The sequence below is a fragment of the Pararge aegeria genome, chromosome 3 (genome assembly GCF_905163445.1).
Source record: "Pararge aegeria chromosome 3, ilParAegt1.1, whole genome shotgun sequence".
Classification (NCBI taxonomy): Eukaryota; Metazoa; Arthropoda; class Insecta; order Lepidoptera; family Nymphalidae; genus Pararge; species Pararge aegeria.
This window is the reverse complement of record NC_053182.1, coordinates 19,171,688-19,192,517: the sequence shown is the minus strand read 5'-3', so window position 1 is coordinate 19,192,517 and position 20,830 is coordinate 19,171,688. Positions and strand designations below refer to the sequence as shown.

General features: G+C 37.5%; 2 protein-coding genes across 3 annotated transcripts; one reads left to right on the top strand and one right to left on the bottom strand.

Annotated features, from left to right (window-relative positions):
• Window positions 1–547: 547 nt before the first annotated feature.
• On the bottom strand, window positions 548–15,143 carry LOC120637175 (mediator of RNA polymerase II transcription subunit 15). 2 transcript variants are annotated; one of them, XM_039908849.1, is made up of 12 exons: window positions 14,918–15,143; window positions 12,950–13,089; window positions 10,511–10,729; window positions 9,816–10,253; window positions 8,254–8,442; window positions 7,171–7,297; window positions 6,280–6,452; window positions 4,814–4,977; window positions 3,814–3,935; window positions 3,264–3,369; window positions 1,777–2,003; window positions 548–1,334 (listed from the first exon to the last, which is right to left on the bottom strand). In XM_039908849.1, exons 1-12 carry the CDS (start codon window positions 15,001–15,003, stop codon window positions 1,220–1,222), a joined length of 2,106 nt encoding a protein of 701 aa, XP_039764783.1. In that variant the 5' UTR covers window positions 15,004–15,143; the 3' UTR covers window positions 548–1,219. The 2 variants fall into 2 exon arrangements, with proteins under 2 accessions (XP_039764783.1, XP_039764784.1); XM_039908850.1 differs by having other exon boundaries at window positions 12,950–13,084; window positions 14,918–14,948.
• Window positions 15,144–15,661: 518 nt separating this feature from the next.
• On the top strand, window positions 15,662–18,978 carry LOC120637060 (probable RNA polymerase II nuclear localization protein SLC7A6OS). The gene is made up of 4 exons (XM_039908662.1): window positions 15,662–15,944; window positions 17,100–17,383; window positions 18,017–18,198; window positions 18,488–18,978. Exons 1-4 carry the CDS (start codon window positions 15,798–15,800, stop codon window positions 18,820–18,822), a joined length of 948 nt encoding a protein of 315 aa, XP_039764596.1. The 5' UTR covers window positions 15,662–15,797; the 3' UTR covers window positions 18,823–18,978.
• Window positions 18,979–20,830: the final 1,852 nt, after the last annotated feature.

The following is a 20,830-nucleotide window of genomic DNA, read 5'->3' as shown; positions in this document are numbered from 1 at the left end:
AAATAAACAACTAAAATTATAGATTCTATTGTATAGGGTAATCGAATTAAATTACAAAACCAATCACTCATGTTTATCCATAAAATCGCAACAATACTCCGTTTTCAAAAGTAAATCCATAATGCTTTCGAAAGAAACATCACAATGATTTCGAAACTCCCCGCTGGTTTTGAACGAATCTTCCCAATGTTTTCAAACGAAACGACACTATGTTTTATGTCGAGACTGCAGAATGGTTTTGAACGAAACTGCAGATGTTTCTGATCGAAACTCTACAATATTTTCAGACAAGACTGCAGAATGCTTTTGAGCGAATCTCCACAATGTTTTCGAACGAAACTCAATGTTTCCGAACGAAACTCAAAGTTTTTGAATGAAACTCCACTATGTTTTCGATGTAAATTCCAAAGTATTTTCAATCGAAACTCGTTGTTTTAGTAATTTAATTAAAAATTCTCGAGACATTTCCAATACGAGTTGTCTACATTTTATTTAAAGGTTAAAAAAATGACAAATCTTTTTTCTTATTTCTTTCTTAAGCGTCATATTATATTATTATATTACAATTCACGTATTTAACACGATATATTTAAATTAGGAATCAATATTGGCAAGTGCACATAATGCATCACAATACTTCTTCTTGAATTACGTGGTATGAAATCCCATGATTGCATTTGACTCAACACGCGTGGCATTATTGGTTGTGGCAACTTTTTGACTTGACTATAGATAGATGCCCATTGTTGTACATAGTTTTGTTTGTGGGATATTGTCACACTCAAGGTCATCTCCCAATTTTCACTGTCACGTTTGTATCCAGAGAATCCCTGCGACTTGTTTGATGTCGTCCGCTATTTAGCAGGGTTGCGTTTTCCCGTATCCAGAACTCGTACTCCGGAACCTGAGGATCCCAACGTTCTTTGAGCTATGTGCACCGCTCGTTGCCACTTCAACTTCGTTTTTCGTTGAGCTTTATTGATGACCTTGGGTTCATCTATGAATCTAATGTGATCAAGTAGAGTAACCACGAGCATAGCTCTCTTCGTGGACAGCTAAGTGACTCTGAACTTTCTGATCAGGCCATTTTTAGTGGCTTTAGAATAAGTCATCACTGGCAACACGCACTGCTCGAAGACTTTGAAACTCGGCCACTGAGAGACCGAACGAAAGATGTCACGGAGTTACCCGAACATTTGACGACATACCCACTCAATGTTTATAGTCCAAGAGCTGGTACGGGCGTGTACGAGACGGGCGTGGGCGCACACGCTTGTCGCACGCTCATCTCCCATGCATCCAACAGCTGACCCACTGAACAGCTCTTCGGTAATCTGTGAACAACAATGGGAATATTTTTATCCGACCCATTATCAGCGGTTAAAAATTCTATTATTGTCAAATAAATAAATAAACAAAAGAGTGACTTACTGAGTGAGTAAGTTAAGGAGTCAGCGACTGAGTGAGTTAGTGAGAGAGTCAGCGACTGAGTGAGTGAGTGACCGAGTGAGTTAATAGTGAGTTAGTGAGTGAGCGAGCGAGCGAGAGTGTGTTAGATAGTGAGAGAGTGGGTGAGTGAGTGATTGGGAGAGTGAGTGAGTAGAAGAGTGAGTGAATGATGAAGTGAGTTAGTGAATGAGGCATTGAGTGAGCGAGAGAGTGAGAGAGTGGGTGAGTGCGTGAATGAATGAATGAATGAATTAAATAAATAAATCAATCGTTTAGTAAACACAATTTATTGAATGCGCTGTAGGGTTTTGCCTTAGTAGCACATACCTCGCACACCTGGCGTCCATCGCCTTCTCCACCCTCGCTAGGAAGCAGTCCGCGGCGCTGCCACTGCGCGCTTGGCGCGGGCGCAGGCGCGCGGGCGCGGCGGCCGGGTAGTCGCGCGGCACCGACACGTGCACTGCGGGCACGCACGGCAACCGCACGTCATCCAGCTGCGCTATGAGGGAGATCGCGCCTTCCCCGCCGGACAGCTGCATCGTTTCTAGCGATACCTGTAGGCGGACGGATCGGTTGAGGTGGGTATTACTGTCAGTTTACGCATACCGAGTGATTGTCCAACTAAAAATGTCACTATTCTTATAACACTCATGATAAAAATAATAAAAATATATTTTTAAATCGCTTTTTATTATGTAAACTAATTAAAAAATTGTTTGAAAAAGTTCCGTCTTGGACGCAGACTTTGACCATTCAAAGTGTAGTTTATTGAAAAACAAAATTGTTGACTATGGCTAACTAGAAGGTGTCGGTTTTTCGTGACGATGAATGAATGAATGAATACACTTTTATTGTACACCAAAGAAAAAAAAGTAGTTACAAAGATATAAATACATATCAAGAGAGTACAATTTGGTGGCCTTATCGCTACATAGCGATTTCTTCCAGGCAACCAATGGCGTCAAAGGAAAAAACATAGAAAAGAGGTAGGTGGTGTGCGCATCGCATCAATTTACGCTCATAATTTTTCCCTAAGGCACCAAAAGAAGTATAACTTAAAAACTATATTATATAAAACTCCACGTAAGGCTGCCTGGAGGCATAAATTGTAATTTGTAACTTTTTGTATATTTAATATTAAATTTGTAATTAGTTTAGTATACTATTATTCTGTTATATAATAGTGTAGATGGGTACATAGTTACCTAATAAAAAAATATTATTATTATTAAAAAAGGCTATATATATCATTATATAAATAATATAAATTACACCGTACAGATTCTCCTGCTTTTTCAGAGTAGGTATAGAAAATTAAGTTTGATTTTCATGATAAATCAAAGTGATCCATAATTCTATTAGACTATTTTTGATGCATCAAAATATTCCATTTTATTTAGACATTTTAGTTAGCTAGTACAAAAGTTTACGTCTGTTTATTAATACGAGCTTAAGAAGCCGACAACTGGCCTAGCCATAAGAGTATATTTGTTATCACACTTTTCATACTTAATTGGGTGTCATAGAAACGAACTTTTTTAAGAGAGCACAAGTCTTAAAAAAGTTTTACCCGGCTAAGTTTGTTGTCGGCTCTTCTTAGACAACGTTTAGAACCCTCGTAGCTTTAGGTTTAAGTTGGCGAAAGAAATTTTCACCATCCCCTTAAACTTATGGAAACATATATCTATGAACGCTTCATAAGTGACAGGCACTATAACAGTATAGGCCTACATGAATAAATAAATTTTGAATTGAATTGAATTTAATTAAATCAAATCAAATTTTTAATTAAATATAAACACTGTGTTAACTACCTTGAATCTGGAATCCAGCCTAGCTATTTCCCCTTGCAGAACATCTGGTATTTCCATCGTCGGCTCGTCCAACCTAACTATCTTTTGAGGTGGTGCCGGAAGATTCCTGAAGAGCAAAGATTTATATTGAGCCCGCGCAGTAGAAATCAATAAGAATATAGCGCGTTGAAAGTGCATAACGGAAGGCAAGATGAGCCGCGATAAACGCCCTTAACAAACGTGACATAATGTAGGAACAGTTTTTCATAACACTGTATAACTATCCCGAAGTTATGCTACGTTTATTGATAAGCGTAGCCCCGAATCAGTAATTAATATAATCATAAAACTTTAGATGGCAGGTTCATTTTAGTAATGGTATCCTGTCCTAATCGTTCCTGAAGATATGGAAAGCAGATATATCTTCTATAGATCGGATATCTTTTATAAATCGCTTATAAAATATCTTTTATACCCCGTTACTGAATAGGCTTGGTCGGATCATTTTTAATTACCTCTCAAATAAAAATGAAAGAGAAATTCATTTTAATACAAAAAGTGGGAAAATTACTTGATCTCAGGTCCGTTGAGCGCGTCGAGGGTGGAACCGAACGTTCGCTTCAGGGTGTGGTTCGCGAGCGGCGACTGTAGGCAGTTGTTCACCACTTCGAGTAGAGGGTTGAATATTTGCTCCTGAAATAATCGTTAGGGTACAACCGCAGAATAGATTGATAGTATATGAGTTAAGGGCAGTTCAGTGTTACGTTTGTCATAGGACCGATGGGCGTCAGAGCCTAAAGGTCCTCGAGTGGTAACAAGGTGGTGCGATGACTTCCGGAAAGGCTGGTAGTAGATGGAGATACTTAAAAGAGGCCGATGTCCAGCAGTAGATGCATATTGATGATGACGATGACGACTTGACCGTCTGACAGGGTATAGAATGGAGATGCAGTGCAGAGAAGTGTGGTACCTTCGTTGCCCGCGACGTGGGGAACAGGCCGGCCTATTTTGGTTGCGTGCCGGTACTCTCAATGAGTATACAAAGAGTCGACTTTTTAGACATATTATGTTAATAATAATAATAATCTCTTTATTTAAGGAATAGCCCATAGTTATATGTTTAAAAATTACAAAATCAGAGAAAAATTAATCGTATGAATAAATACATTTTTATTAGACACAACAAATCGCTATTATGTAGCGATATGGCTTCCAGATATTTACTTTCAAAAACACGGTCAATGCTTCGTCAATTGCACGTCGTTAACCGTTAGTGTTTATTATTATGTATATAACCGTAGTTATTTCATTCTGTATTAAAAGCGATTTCTTGTTTTGGTGTTCTCAAAATCTCAAAAATTATCAAAAAATTAACTTAATTCCAGTCCTGTTGATTTTGGAAGTTTGAACGCGTTTTTCCGCTAATCTCAGTGGCTAACACCACTATGTGATAATATTCTACAAACCATATTGAAGTTGCGTCTATGCTTTAAAACTCTCTCTTCTTTGAAGGAGAAAGCATTCAATGGGCCGTAAGATGATGACAACAGTTTATATCCAAAAATTCATACCTTCCCAGTAGACGGAGGTAGTCCCAACCCCACACCCTCACTCCGCTTGAAGTCGAGCTTTTCTAACACCACTTCGCATTTGATCAAGGTCTCCAAAGCCATTCTCTTGTTTGGATTAGATAGAATATCTAGTAGATTCTTCATCTTTGTCAGCTTTTCCACATCTGGAAACGATTTGGAATATTGGATTTGGATAGAATATACTTAACCCGAACGAAAGGCGAAATTAAATGAAAATTAAGCTTAATTTGCTATAGTGCGCGAAAAGCAGGAGAATCTGTATGGTGTAATTTATAATTTATTCAATACTAATACTCCACACCAAACAGATCTTCGGAAAAGTACCCTCTACGCATGTTTCGCTCCGAAACCGGAGCATCCTCAGGAGATGTTGACTTTAAAATGAATAATTGTTAACAATTAAATATTGTTAATGGATTTCCGCAAAGTAACGCCTGCTTCTACCCAATATTTTAATTTGTGTTCATACTCGTACTGGGCTACTGAATGTATTTAAGTGCTGTTTACCATTTTCAGATTAGCGCATTTTATCTTAACTTACCATTCTGTCAAATCACGGCCAAACGCCGAAAATCCTAGGGAAAAAGATATAGTATAGCTGGCGCCACGAAAATTAAAACTGCCTACTTGTCGAATTCAAGCTTTAGGACATACAGTTAGTCGTTTTAAACGTGTTCCAGAGCTCGTCTGAGCTAATTCTGGTCTATTAATTGGATTAGAATTGGATTAGAATTGGATTAGAATTGAATTACACACGGCGAAAGACTTATTGGAAACTATTCATCAATTACTCAGTTCAGGAAATTACAAGACACACCGAAATGACCTGAAAAAGCTGGCTTTCGACCTCCGCCACAAGCGATTCGTACTTACAATCCTCAGCCCAACTATTTTTTTGATTCTTCAATTGATCGAGTGGTCTAATTTAAAGAGATTTTGAAATGGACTCCCCGATTTTGTTCTCCTGTCTTAAATTCAATTGCCCCCCATTTTGGAAGCAAATATAAAGGAACAACACCACGAATTATGTAATATAATGGGTAAAAAGTACATACTTCTTACAACGAAACAGAAAAAGTCTGTTTTGTTCCGTGTTTTTCGCTGAGTGCTATCTGTATTACCAGATCTCTTCTTCACCAAATTTAAACCACTTTTCGTTTAAATTTGGTGGCATAATAACTATAGAGACCTACTTACAAATGAAAATAGAAGAACCTTATATGTTTCTTAATCTACAATTGAGGATCAGTGAACGACCTTGGGGCTATACAGCGGGCCCATGCCGAGGAACAGTTTTCAAAGACAATAAATACTTTTTGTGCAGAAACGAGTAATTTTTCGACAACTTAAACGAACGAAAGCACCAATGGAATAAGTATAGGTAATTTTGGTGGATTGAGCTAGACAATGAGTACAGTGGTTTCAAGTTAAACAGTTCTACTTACTTTCTCCCTCGCTGACCATTCTCATAATCATCCGGCGCAAGGGTTCGATGTATTTGGACAGCTGACGTACTTTCTCCCGGTAAGCCGCTTCCTCACCCCCCGGGGAAGCCACGTTGGTACCCACGGGGGTGTTGAGGGATGACGACGGCGATGCCACCATACCCATGTTTACCCTAAATGGGAGTAAGGCATATTATAATAATTTATTCGCTGGCGGCAGATCAGAACACAGTTGTTAACCTCTCCTCTTCCCGCATACGCAGGTGTCGTACGCGGCGACTGAGTAAATATTCCGGAAAAGGGGCGTCCTATATACTGCTACTATTTACTGCGATCACCAATCAGTCAGCCCAGCGTTGTAACTGTTGGTATGGTATTATGACCCCTTGAGAGAGGCCTTTAGTTCAGCAGTGGACCTTAATAGGCTAATGATGAATGGCAGATAGACATAAAAAGCATGTGTAAATCGTTGTAACGGTTTTTTCATTGTAAAGAGTTAATACAAAGTTAAAACTGAAATTATAAGGGGCTTTATTAAAAGCAAACACGGTACTCTAAGGGCAATATTACTAAGCCTGTACTGTTAGTCTGTTTGTCTAACAGCGTTCTGTATTTCAAGTAATTAAAAGAGAGTTGAAATTTTCACAGAATATATCCCTATGGATGCTACAACTAAAGTTGATAACTGAAGGATCCACAATTGATAAAGAAACGTGTTTTTTTTGTTTCAAATAATGTTAATATCATTTTGTGTTTCATATTGGTACGAGAATCTTCGTGTGCAAGTCCAACTTGCACTCAGCCAGCTTTTCATCGTTCACGTATTCGTACATACCAATTATACATACATACAGACCATACAGTTATATATTCTACGAGTTATATACTGACCGCTGCTGCGGCGGATGATGACTGAGGTGATGACTCGTGGAAGGGGACGGACTGCCCCCACTGCACTGGCCCAGACCTCCCAGCCCCGACATGGGGGACGATAATGCCCCGCTTAAGACTCCGCCACCTACACGGAACCATTATGAAATATATTAAGCACCAACTTAAAATGGGTAGCTAAATATATTTATTACATTAATAAAGACAAATTTATTTCTTTACTAGTGGACCCCAGCGCCATCTGTCGGGCTTATTTATGAATCTAAACCATCCAGGGTGCCACCCAAACGTATACCAAAAATTCATTAAAATCGGCCCAGCCGCCTAGGAGGAGTTCAGTGACATACACACGCACACAAGAAATATATAAGTATATAAGATTTATTTTCAATAGGTTACGACGACTCTTATAAAACTAAACAAAATATGAGAAACAAATTAATGTTATATTGTAGACCCACTTATAGACTGCCACAACTTGCGAATAAAAAACTAGACTGTCAGTTAGAATGAGAAAAAACGATTAAGAAGAGAGACATGAGAGTATGAGCTGTAAGATACATCTAGCTGTGACATAAACTAGCCGAATCTAGTGCCGCGAACAGAAACATACATTTTAAAATACATTACAAAAAAAAACAAATACTTAAATTATATATAAAATAATATTAAACAATATCACAATGCGACAGGAAGTGGTCCTTTAGTTTTTTTTTTTTAATTTAAGAAGACTATCATCTATTTATTATTTCAACTACGGGACAAAGACCTTTTTGCGATTAACATCGACCCGCTTAAGTTTTATCTGCCCATCTACTGAAGGAGAGTTGGGTATACCAACGCAGAGCAATCCAGCGCGGGACGTCTCTCCAGCATTTTGGGAACCTGACGTTTATCGCTAGTCCGCGCCTATCACCACCTCCTTGCCCTGCCGCGGTGTGGCGCGCTCGTCGCGGGCCACATACTCACCCATCGACACGTTGCCCTGCCGCGGTGTGGCGCGCTCGTCGCGGGCCACATACTCACCCATCGACACGTTGCCCTGCCGCGGTGTGGCGCGCTCGTCGCGGGCCACATACTCACCCATCGACACGGGGCTGGGCCCGGGCATGCCGGGCGACGCGGCGGAGGGCGAGGGGCTCTGGCGCAGGAACTGGGTGTGTATGGGCGCGCGCTGCGCGTAGCCCGCGCCCATCACCACCTCCTTGCCCTGGCCGCGGTGCATCTGCAGCATGTTCAGGTTCACCAGCTGGTTGTTGCCCATGCCGCCCACTTCAGTAACACAAACCACCAAAGCAGATCATTATAAATAAATAAATAAATATACTACGACAATACACACATCGCCACCTAGCCCCAAAGTAAGCGTAGCTTGTGTTATGGGTACTAAGATGACTGATGAATATTTTTATGAATTATATATACATAAATACTTAGAAAATACATATAAACACCCAGACACTGAAAAACACTTAATGCTCATCACACAAACATTTTCCAGTTGTGGGAATCGAAACCACGGCCTTGGACTCAGAAAGCAGGGTCGCTGTCCACTGCGCCAATCGACCGTCGAAACATTCGATTACATTCCGTTCATTACGTTAGGAATCAAAATTTTAATCGAAATTGAAACAACCTGTATAATGATGCGTATACAAATTGTCTGTACTCTCGTTATACATTTTTTTACCTAAGTACTCATTATTATACTACCAACATTTAGCTGTAAATTTTTGTTAAGTACTTATTATTTATCGCCAAGTTAATGATCCTTAGTTAGTTTAGTTTAGCGTAAATGTAATTGTAGAATTTAGCTTGTTGTATTCACGACCAATGATTGTCGACGGCGCAGGGTGTAACAGTCAAACTCTTATGAGTTTATGTTTTACACCTTTTAAATGTAATACTTTTTTTTTTGTATTTTCGATGAAATAAATATAAAAAAAAAAAAGAAAGAAATATTCAAAGTGCCTTCAAGTAAAACACATCAACAATAAAGATAGCTGCATATCGTCTGAGGAAGGTACAAAAGTCTTTTGTAGCGTTGTGTGAACGAGCAAAGTGAGACTTAACCAATGGATGCAGGGACGAAATTGCTGCAACTAGAAGCAACCAAGATAATGCACTGCGAAGTATGCGATGTTGGTAAATATTCTGGGGCGCTTTGGGGCATTTGTGTGTACATACACGGCAAAATTAATAAAAATAAATGCATTGAGTAAATTATGTTGTTATGGCTACTGAGAAACTATTAAGCGAGGTTGGCTAAGCTAGAGGCCGGCTGCCTCGCTGCTCTATTTTATGGCTTTAGTGGGCTCTCTTTTGGATCTATAGACACATGACCCTTGTGCAACTGAGGACATTCTCAGAGTGGTAGAATAAAGTAGATAAGACTAGATGTTTCAAAAGTTCTTATAAAGCATGAAATAAATGTTTTTTAACTATTGCACTGACTGCTACTAATTTGTTGTTGTTCATTGAAGAATTTCGCAATTTCAATCTTGAAAACTCTTTATAGGTCTCTTAACTTTAATGAGACCAATAGCTTCACAATGAAATCAAACACATAAAAAACGGTTTGCATCAGAAAGAACCCACCCCCTTAGAAAATTGAAACCAATTTGATAGTAACGAACTTCACTTACCCATTTGATTTGGCATCTGTCCCTGCATATTATTGGGCGCCATCTGTCCCCCCATCCCTCCCACTACCTGGTTGCACTGCATCTGACCCACCATAGTGCTAGCCTGGGACATAGGGACTTGCATGTTGTTCGACATGGATATATTCGGCATCATCTGTCCTTGCATACCAGGTCCTGCCAACTGATTCTGTAACTGACTTCCCATGGGATTCCCCATGCCCATCCCACCACCCATATTTGAACCCATTTGACCCTGGTTAGGGACCATTCCAATAGAACCACCAAGCTTATTTTGCAACTGCATGTTCAATTGTGGTCGTTGGTTCAACGTTTGGAGCAAATTCGTCGCTGTTTGCGGTTGCCCTTGTGATACGATGGGGCCCTGTTGACCCATTTGGCCTTGCATTCCCCCCATGCCAGGATTGGGGCCCATAACTCCTAGAAATGACAAAAAAATATACACAATTACACACATGATACAGGATATATTTCTCTAGAGTTTGCAGGATTTCGACACTTTTGACAAAACCGAACAAAATAATGGCAGCAAAAAAAAGGCTATTTAAAAAGTGTGTGACATAAAATTTCATTACTATCCTAAAGTTTAAAGCCATAAATCAGAAGAAGAAGAAGAAAGTTAACTGGAGCTTTCATGTTGACATTTATTGATTGGTAAAGATAAAAAATAAAAGGACCTTGCTGCATTTGACCCTGTGCCATATTCATCATTTGGTTTCTCGTCCCCTGCGAAGCCATGTTCTGCAACGCATTTATCGGATCTGTGGCCATGCCTGGCTGGCTTGGTGGACCTTGTGTTGGCTGGCCAGGTTGTGACTGAACTTGGGGACTAGGGCCAGGCTGGTTTTGATTGGGGTTCTGCATGTTTGGCGCGCCTGGATTAGCTTTGGATTGTGCTGAAAAGAAATAGTTTTATTAGGTACAGAGAGTGACATCAACCGGTGAAAAAAAAAAGGTTAATTAGGTCAAGGCATTTTAATTTTTGTTGGGTTTTTGGACACGCTCGTCGATTGATATATATAAATTAATAATAATATGGTTGTTCAATTCATTTACGAAATTCTTGACCTTTGCCAAATGAAGAATCAAAGTGCTATATTTATGTATAAAAATATATATATTAAACCATGAAATTAAAATAGCTCCTTATATATTTTATATATGTATGAGTGCAAAGATAGATAGCAGGAAAATGATCATTAGTAAACTTAATTATGAAATATACTTGTATACGAGTATCTACAAAATTGCACAATCTTTAAAATAATTATAATAATAAAATATTCATATAAACTACGCAATGATTATGCATTCCTTATTGCAATAATAACCTTATCTTCTGATATTGTTTAAATTATATATGCTATGCTATGCTAGTGTATACAAACATCTTAGGGTACTGGGATACTTTCTATCTCATTGAACAATCATCTATTAGAACACACACATACACATAGTGACATAGCAGTATAAAATTACGATAAGATTCGTAATATTAATAACATTATAGTCTGTTTTATCTTGTGTCTCACAATACATTTTGAGACAAATGGACTATATCTATCTATATATATAAAACAGAAAGTGTGTGGGTATGTTCCGTATAGGCTCCGCAATGACTGGACCGAATTCAATGAAACTTATATATATATATAAACTTATATAGGCGAGTAATCCTTTAAAGTTTGGTGACGATCGGAGCACTCCTATTTTTGAACTGTCAAACTGTCAAATACATCTTTTATTTACTATGATGATATTCTATGGTTGGGTGTACATGGGTGTAGATAATGATCTTCACCCGCTCGAGAAGAGAAACTTGAGACTTAAATTAAAAATGTAATAAATAAATAAATATACTACGACAATTCACACATCGCAATCTAGTCCCAAAGTAAGCGTCGCTTGTGTAATGGGTACTAAGATAGCTGTTGATTATTTTTATGAATATCCTCCTAATACTACAAATGTGAATGGAAGTTTGTTTGTTACGCTTTCGCGCGAAAACAACTTAACCGATCATCATGAAACTTTGTACACGTATTCTTACAGGTATCAGAAGTAATAAAGGATACTTTTTATTAAAAAAAAAAATATATAATTTTTTTACGAAAGATAAAAAAATCTTTGTCGAAAATCTCATGTATGACTATAGGTGTAGACTATAGGTGTAGACTATGTACGCTACGTCCGGAAGTTTACGCGGGCGAAGCCGCAGGGAATATATAGTTATTACTATACAAAATATAGCTATATATAAATGCAATGATCTATTTATGGACTTGTAATACATAAATACTTATAATATACATATAAACACCCAGACACTGAAAAACATTCATGCTCATCACACAACCATTTTCCAGTTGTGGGAATCGAACCCACCGCCTTGGACTCAGAAAGCAGGGTCGCTGCAAACTGCGCCAATCAGATTTGCCGTTAATGATGTTTAAATAAAGTTTATTGTTTAAATAAAATAAAGCAAAATCTAGCCCGGCGAAGCGGGCTGGGTACGCTAGTATATATATATTTTTAGTTAGTCCTTGACTGGAATTTGACCTGGTGGTAAGAGTGATGATGCAGTCTAAGATGGTAGCGGGCTAACCTGTTAGGGAGTATGGTAGTCATACCCCTAATCGGTTTCTACTCGACATCGCACCGGAACACTAAATCGCTTAAACGTCTTTGTCGGTAGGGTGGATATATAATAAAACAGAAATGTTATTCCCAAGGAGAGTTAAGGTCAGGAAGGCACTCAATGGAAAAAATGCTAAAATGCCAAAATGCCAAAACCAAAACAACCAATCTGGCTTCAAGTTTGAAGAAGTACAAGGGCAGGAAGAAGAATAATGTTTTTTTTTTAAATTTAATGTTATAGTAACAAGCTAGGCCTTGGCTTCAATCTCACTTGATGGTGCGTAATGATGCAATCTAAGATAGTAACCCGTTAGGAGTATGGCTATATTATATTACAGGATTATATTTAACCCACAACGGTTTCTACGTGACATCCTACTGGAACGCTTATTTACTTAGTGGTACATCTTTTTCGGTACTGTGGTAACTAGTCACAGTGGAAGATTTAACCTGAGATGAATAATCATTTTAATACTTACACATCTCCCGCACATGCAGTATGAGTTTTGCCACCATGTTCATGTACTCATCGCGATTCTTAGCCTTCATGAAAACATGATTTTCCATGTCACTGCTGTTACGTGCTACTTGCATTCCTGATCTTTGGATTACTTCTTCACTAAAAAAATAAAAAATCATTGCACTTAATAATAGTGGGTAGGACCTACCGACTTCACTTTCGGGGGGCAGAGTTTGAATCCTAGCATGCAACTCTAAATTTTCTAAGTTATGTGCATTTGAGAGATCTCCATAATGTTCTCAAAGGTGTTTGAAGCTACGGTCCTTACCCTCCTCTCACTGTGAGAGGAGACACATGGCCTGTATTGGGCCAGTAATTGATTGATATTATGATGATACGTAATAATGGTAAAGAAATATAAAAAATCACCAAATCGTTTTAAGCCTGTAACCGACATAACGTACGGATGAAATTGACTAATCCTTCTCTAAAATAACTTATGTGACATTTCATTACAACAAACACTTTATGGCACACTTTATTTAATACATAAAGGAAAAGAGACAGTAAGAAGTTAACAGTTTAGGACATTGTAGGCATGCTTAGGCAGCCTTATTGCTGCAAGCAAACTCTTACAGGAAACCTTCAAAGATTGGACTTACAGTAAGCGAACGAGAAAGCACTGCACTAATTAATTTTCTACACCAAAACAATAGCATTGACTTGCCTTTTATGTGGTTATTATATCGTTTTGCAGGGATAAGCCAATTAGATAACCTTATAGGTTAATTTAATGTTAGCAACAATCTCAAAGTATAACTTTGTTAAAGGAAATCAAACAACTTTATATTGTGATGACATTAGTAGGAATTCAAATGGAAACTAAATATACAAAATATTTAGTTCTCACTGAGAGAAGATATCTCTTGCATAGTGCATTATATTATGCATTTCAACAATTGCTCTAACCAGGTCGCTTCTTAAATATTTCCTAATGACAATGTGAGATGGTGATAACAAAAAGAACACCAGGCTAAGTTTGTTGTGGGCTTCTAAGACCAGGGTGCGTTTGGAACCCTCGTAGCTTTAGTTTTTAAGTTTACTATTGTAGTTATCGCCATCACTACTCACTGCTATGTACACATTTTGTATATAATCAACGCATCAAAGTGCCATCTATGTGCCTATTTGAATAAAGAATTATTTCACATACTTTTCAAATTAATCAAGCACTTATGAAGAAGAGAGTGCCCTGTGTTGTTTCATTCCATTGTATTTCATCTGGTTAAGTATATGCCATAAACTAATAATGAATTATTAACTAAAAACCCAAAGATATTCATCATATCAACCCATTACCTGCCCACTACAGGGCACGTGTCTCCTCCCACAATGAGAAGGGCTGTAGTCCAACATACTGACCCAGTGTGGATTGATGGACTTGACACACCTTTGTGAACATTATGGAGAACTCTCAGGTATGCAGGTTTCCTCACAATGTTTTCCTTCACCGCTTAAAAAGTACATAACTTAGAAAAGTTATAGGTTAAAGTTATTCAAAGATAACGATAAAGGGATTCAAAGATATTAATAACAGATTATTTAAAATGGAAAATATTGCTATAATCTAGCATTTTGTATAACTTATTGGGGACCTATTTATAAGTAACATGACCTTTGCAATTTTGTTGTTGTTTAAAATAAAAATATTATGTTTATGAAACTTAAAAGAATATTATTTTATAGATATTAAATTATTATAATGAAAGTTTGTTTATAATAACTATTCTAGGTAGATTTCTATCGGATAACGAGTTTACGTGCAGAATATGAGGGCTTTTCCTGATTATAGGTAGTTCATGATCGTGAAACTCGGAAATCGCTCTTTGCAACATAAAAATTAAAATTGATTTACTGGAAACATTTGATGTTAAGTAAATTTATATTATTCCATGATTAAATAAGATAATATTAAACTACAACTCACATTTTAGAAACAACAGTCTGTCTGAAGCTTGGAGTCCGCCAGTTATCGTCAGAACCCATGGTATTGAACTGCTTCATGTTATCCATCCTTATGATATATGAAATCAACACAACGCGAACACTTAGTCGAACTGAGCACTTGTTAGCCGAATATCAACACAATTTAAAATCTCGGCTCTATTTTTTTTAATAAATCACAATGCAAATTGCTAAAGCTATCGAACGACGCGCAGTGGTTCTTTCAGTGTCACTGTCAATGTCAAAACTTTCTTCCACAGATTATTATGATACTTGCTTTCTTCTATGGGATAATATGCTTTCCACTCATGTGTCTACTTCTAATCAATATTTTAAATAAAAAAACTACGAACTTTTCAATGATATAGGTAGCAACTTTTGAACACAATATGAACTGTACTAAACTCTCCAGTCTAGAGTCCATGCTAAGCACACATAGGAATTAATTTGTCATTGTGATTATACGAGACACGTTGGGGTGTGAACTTGTTGAACTATAATTGAAAACTATTTCCAATTTTCGTTCAAACCATAAGAACTTAACTCACTGGTTTTGCAAATTATCTTGCTTTTTTAGCTAATGCAAATGTAAATAAAGCAGGAGTCATTCGTAGCATACATATTTTGGTTTTTGACTCTTATGTCAAAGTTCATCTAGAAGGCAGTTGACACTGACAGCAAACTGACAAGCTGTATTTTAAGAATCTGTGAACTGTCAATTGACTGATTAAAAGCAGTGAAATGTTGACCGAAAAAACGCGGAAATTAAAAAGACTAAGTTAGAAGTATTAAACTAAAGTTTCGTAATATTAATTAAATAGGTAGTTAAAAATAAATGAAGATCAACGTTAATTTAAAAAAAAATGGCTACTTCCACCGTTTTACGTGTAAAACGTAGGCTTGAGGACAATCCTCAAGATGCTTTGGTGCTTGTATGTAAACGGATGAAAACCGACTCCGAGGAAGTTTCACCGTCGCTCTTCGTGTTTAGAGGCAGTGTGGAAAATCAGGTAGCCAAGTTCATCTAGTTATGACTTGTATATGAGTTAATTACGTCGTTGTAGTACGTTTTGTTGTTCAAATTCTAATTTCTAACCACAAATAAACTTAAGCTTACGAAGTACGATTGAGGCCTGAAGCCGGTCTTACAAGACATCAGGCAGCGTGGACGAAATAAATAGCGTTCGGGTGAACAAATTGCAATCATTCGTTCCTGTATTTTAGTGTCTTTGGCGCAGAAGATATTTCTATAGGTATTTGAGTGTTTCCTTATTTTCCTAATAGAAACACTCAAGCTGTGTTATGAAATTTGTTAAATTGTAATTTGTTAATTTGTAAAGTCAACATCACCTGTTACTCTGGTTTCAGAGTAAAACATGTGTAGAGGGTACATTGCCGATAGTCTGTTTGGTATGGAGTATAAGGATTGAAGAAATTTTAAATAACACCTTACAGATTCTCTTGATTTGCGCTGAGTATAAAGCAAATTAGGCTTATTTTCCATAATATATCATGAAATGCTACAAAGTAACGCCTACTTCTATCCAATATTCTCTCCAATACACTATGTTAGTACTTACTTATCATAGTCAAACAAATTTAAACACAGTGCTACAAAGACTTGGTACTACATTTGCAGTACCTACTGCATCTATAGCATTGTCTTTTATGCCTTTGGTTGTGTTACTTGCTCTATTGTATTTGTATTTCTGTTATTATTCTTTGTGCTGTTGGTTCAGTATCAATCACTTTTATATTAGTGTTAAATATATATATATATACATATATATGTAAAGAAAACCTATTTTCTCAAGTTAGTATATCAAACTTTTTTTAAAGTCACCAGTGTTATTCAGTCATAAGTGACATTAAAAAAAATATATAAGAGTTTTTTTTAACTAGAAAATATTTTATTTAAAGACCTGTTCTTGTGTTTTCATAGAAACACAATTTCGTCGTTGTTTAAGCTACCCATTGAAGGGGATATTATAAACATTATTATGTATATATATATATTTAACTCTAATATTACAGTGTTTCATATTTAACATTAGACTTTAAATTTGGACAGACTGACAGTATGTCTATGGGGATGTATATATTTATCTGACATACTCTAGTCTAGTGCCTAGATTTTCTATAAGAAATTATTTTTGTCTTACCAGGAACCTACACATGTGAAAATAATAGCTCCAAACAACACAACATTAAAACAAGTCACCAATGTAAATGATATAATACAGAAAATTCGTAAAGAAAGGAAACAATACTCAACCGAAAGTCGTTATGAAATTGTAAATTGCAGCAGAGGTTTGAGAGAGGAAACAGATTTTGATTTAGTTGATTTACAAAAAAAAGAGGATGAAATAAAGGATGTGGAATACATTTACGACTTGTACACACCGGCCAAAGAAGACTTTGATATATCTATGTTAGATAATTTAGTCAGGTAAGCATTGTAAAGTACATATTAAGTTAAAAAAAAAAAGTCACAAAATTAAAAAATTATATTCATATTTATCTCTACAGTCTACACTCCATTTTTTATGACTTTTTGTATATTCTTTAAAATAATTGTTTTACAAATATAACCTAAAATAAACTATTTAAAACTAAATAAAATCTAAAACATCCTCGAAACCACCGCAGCGAGGCACAGTTCCTAAGATGCTGGCAGCATCTTAGGAACTGTGCCTCGCTGTGCCTCGCTCATCAAAGGGGCAACCCTTTGGATGGCCAAACGAATTCGTTGGCCAAGGTAACTGCCCGCTTTAGGATCACCGGTAGACTCGATAACCCTTTTCCCTTTCCCTTTTAAAAGCAACAAAAATATTGTTGACATCATAAGACAGGTAAGAAAATAAAAAATACACTTTGTAACTCTTGTATCTCATAGCTCTAATGATTAGGATTTCTTTTATCTAAATAACTTTATTTTCTATAAGCAAAAAGCTGCAAACATTATTATACGGAAATATCCTGTAATTAAGAGACTGTCAGTCCAAATTAAGCTTTTATTTCAGATATACATAATTAACAAACATTATAATAATAAATGAATTGTTTTTCTTGTTGTTTTCAGTATAGAAAACTATGAAACAGACTTGATATTTGGCTCGTACAGAAATAATGGCCTACCCTCATCCGAAGAAGACAGTGAAGACTCTAACGCTGAGAATGATTGGAGGAATGAGTATCCAGATTCTGATCCCAGTAGCATTGATGAGGAGGACATGATCAAGGCTGTTGAGAATTGTAATTTAGGTAAACCACATTTTACTTCTTAAACAATTATATATAGCAGTGGCGCAGTGGGCAGCGACCCTGCTTTCTGAGTCCTCCGTGGGTTCGATTCCCACAACTGGAAAATGTTTTGTGTGATGAACATGATTGTTTTTCAGTGTCTGGGTGTCTATCTGTATATTATAAGTATTTATATGTATTATATTCATAAAATCTTAGTACCCATAACACAAGCTATTCTTACTTTGGGGCTAGATGGCGATGTGTGTATTGTCGTAGTATATTTATTTATTTATTTATATTCTTATAGAAGACGACCTCTCAAGCGATGCAGGTGAAGACAAGATATACGACGCACCGCCTGATCTGTATCACGAGGACGTTAAACGTTACGGTGAAGCGTACGCCAAGTACAAAGCAAGAGTCCTGGCAGAGCAACCAGATTTAGCTAACCGAAGTGTTGCTGACAGTAACAATTTAGCTGACAGTAGAAATTTTGTGCATTGCGCCAAAATGGATGGAGAGGGTTACAAAGAAGATAGCGACGACGATGGTTTCTATTACGGTCAAGAAGAGGACTCAGAGCATTTCAAAGAACAGTATGCGGATGTGAGCGACTCTTCTGATGTTCATGAACCGGATTAAGTTTTTAATAGATTAAAAAAAAAACTCCAGTATCCATGGTATAAGATTTGCATGCACGTAATCTTCATTGCTTTAAAGTCATTCGTCATTGTTTTGACGACCTCCCTGGCGCAACGGTGAGCGCTGTGAAAATAAGTAGGAGGTCCCTGGTTCGATTCCCGGCAGTGGAAAATAAATTTAAATTTTAATGGAAATTAAATTTTCTCTCTGGTCTGGTGGGCGCTGTTGGCCGCGGCTAGTTACACCACCCTATTGGAAAAGACGTGCCGCTAAGCGATTTAGTGTTCCTTTGCGACGTCGCGTAGAAACCAATCAGGGGTGTGACTACCTTACTCCCTAACAGATTAGCCTGCATCATAATGGATAAAAATTTAAATTTAAAATTGATTACTTTTAATTGCAAGGGCCTTAAGAGATCTAGTGAATGTGTGAAGTCACTTTGTCAATCGGCAGATATAATAGCCCTTCAAGAAACCTGGCTTATGCCTTATGAGATACCTTTACTCGGGGAAATACATAACGATTTCATGTACACTGGTAAGTCATCTATAAATCTCTCCACTGGGATACTGAGAGGCAGGCCGTTTGGAGGCGTGGCGGTATTGTGGCGGAAAAGTGTGTTTACCTCAGTGTCTATAGTGCCGTGTCATAGCGATCGCATTACGGCGATAAAGGGCGTAACTGCCAATCGCGAGATGTTGTTTGTTAATGTGTACATGCCTACGGATTCAGCTGAAAATATTATTGAATTTAATGATTGTTTAAGTGAAATTGTAGCTATAATTGATACCTGTGGCATTGAGTCGGTATATATGTTGGGCGATTTTAATGCGCATCTTGGCGAACTCTTCGGTAAGGAACTTTTAAATTTTTGTACCGACCAGAAATGGATATGCGCCGATATTGCTAAGCTCGGGCGAGACAGCGACACATACACATTTATAAGTGACGCACATGGATGTCGTCGCTGGCTCGACCACTGTGTGGCCACGGAGGCAGCGTGGCTGTCGATCAGTGAGGCCAAGGTGCGCTACGATGTATATTGGTCTGATCATTTTCCCCTAGAGATCAATTGTAATCTTTATGTTACAAGAATAAAATCAAGGAATTATGATGTACTAACACAAAACAAAGACAAAATAAGATGGGGAGACAGAACTCAGACCAATATATATCAACAAGTATGTAACAGCTTTTTGAGAAACATTGACTTCCCTCCGGAACTAAGTGCATGTTGTGACGATATATGTACGGATGGAAGTCATAGGCTTGTGATTGATGAGTTGTACCGAAAAGTAGTCCACGCGCTGCAGGAGGCAGCGATCGCGAGCAACCAGCCGGGACGAGTTGGGAGGCGTAGGCGTGTGGTTGGATGGAATAAGTACGTCAAGGACGCACGCAGGGAGGCTCGTGAAAAATTTGAGACGTGGAAAATACATGGCATGCTCTTGTATGGTAAAGAATTTCAAGACATGAAATCTAGCAAGAAGAATTTTAAAAATAAACTTAAATTTTGTCAGAGAAATAAAGAGCAATTGCAGATGGATGTATTAGCAGAGCAGCATAGACAGAAAAAATTCCATAAATTTTGGAAGGAAACAAACAAATTAAACCCTAGAGCGAGCCTCCCTGTTAGTGTCGATGGGGAAACGGATGCAGGACGTATAGCTAACATATTCAAGGAGCATTTTAGAGTCCAATCACCATTAACTCGGAATCAGTATGCGCAGAGGGTTGATTTGCCTGCGTCGGGCTCTTCTCTATCATTTAGCGCTAAAGAGGTAGAGAGTATTATAAAGAGCTTGGCGAGGGGAAAGGCTCCGGGACATGATGAACTGAGTGTAGAGCACCTGTTGAATGCGGGTTCTCATGTTTACCGGATCCTTGCTATGTTTTATACGTTTTGCATCCGACACTCGTACCTTCCTGCAGACCTAATGGATAATGTAGTTGTGCCTGTAGTTAAAAATAAAACGGGTGATATTGCCGATAAAGGTAACTACAGGCC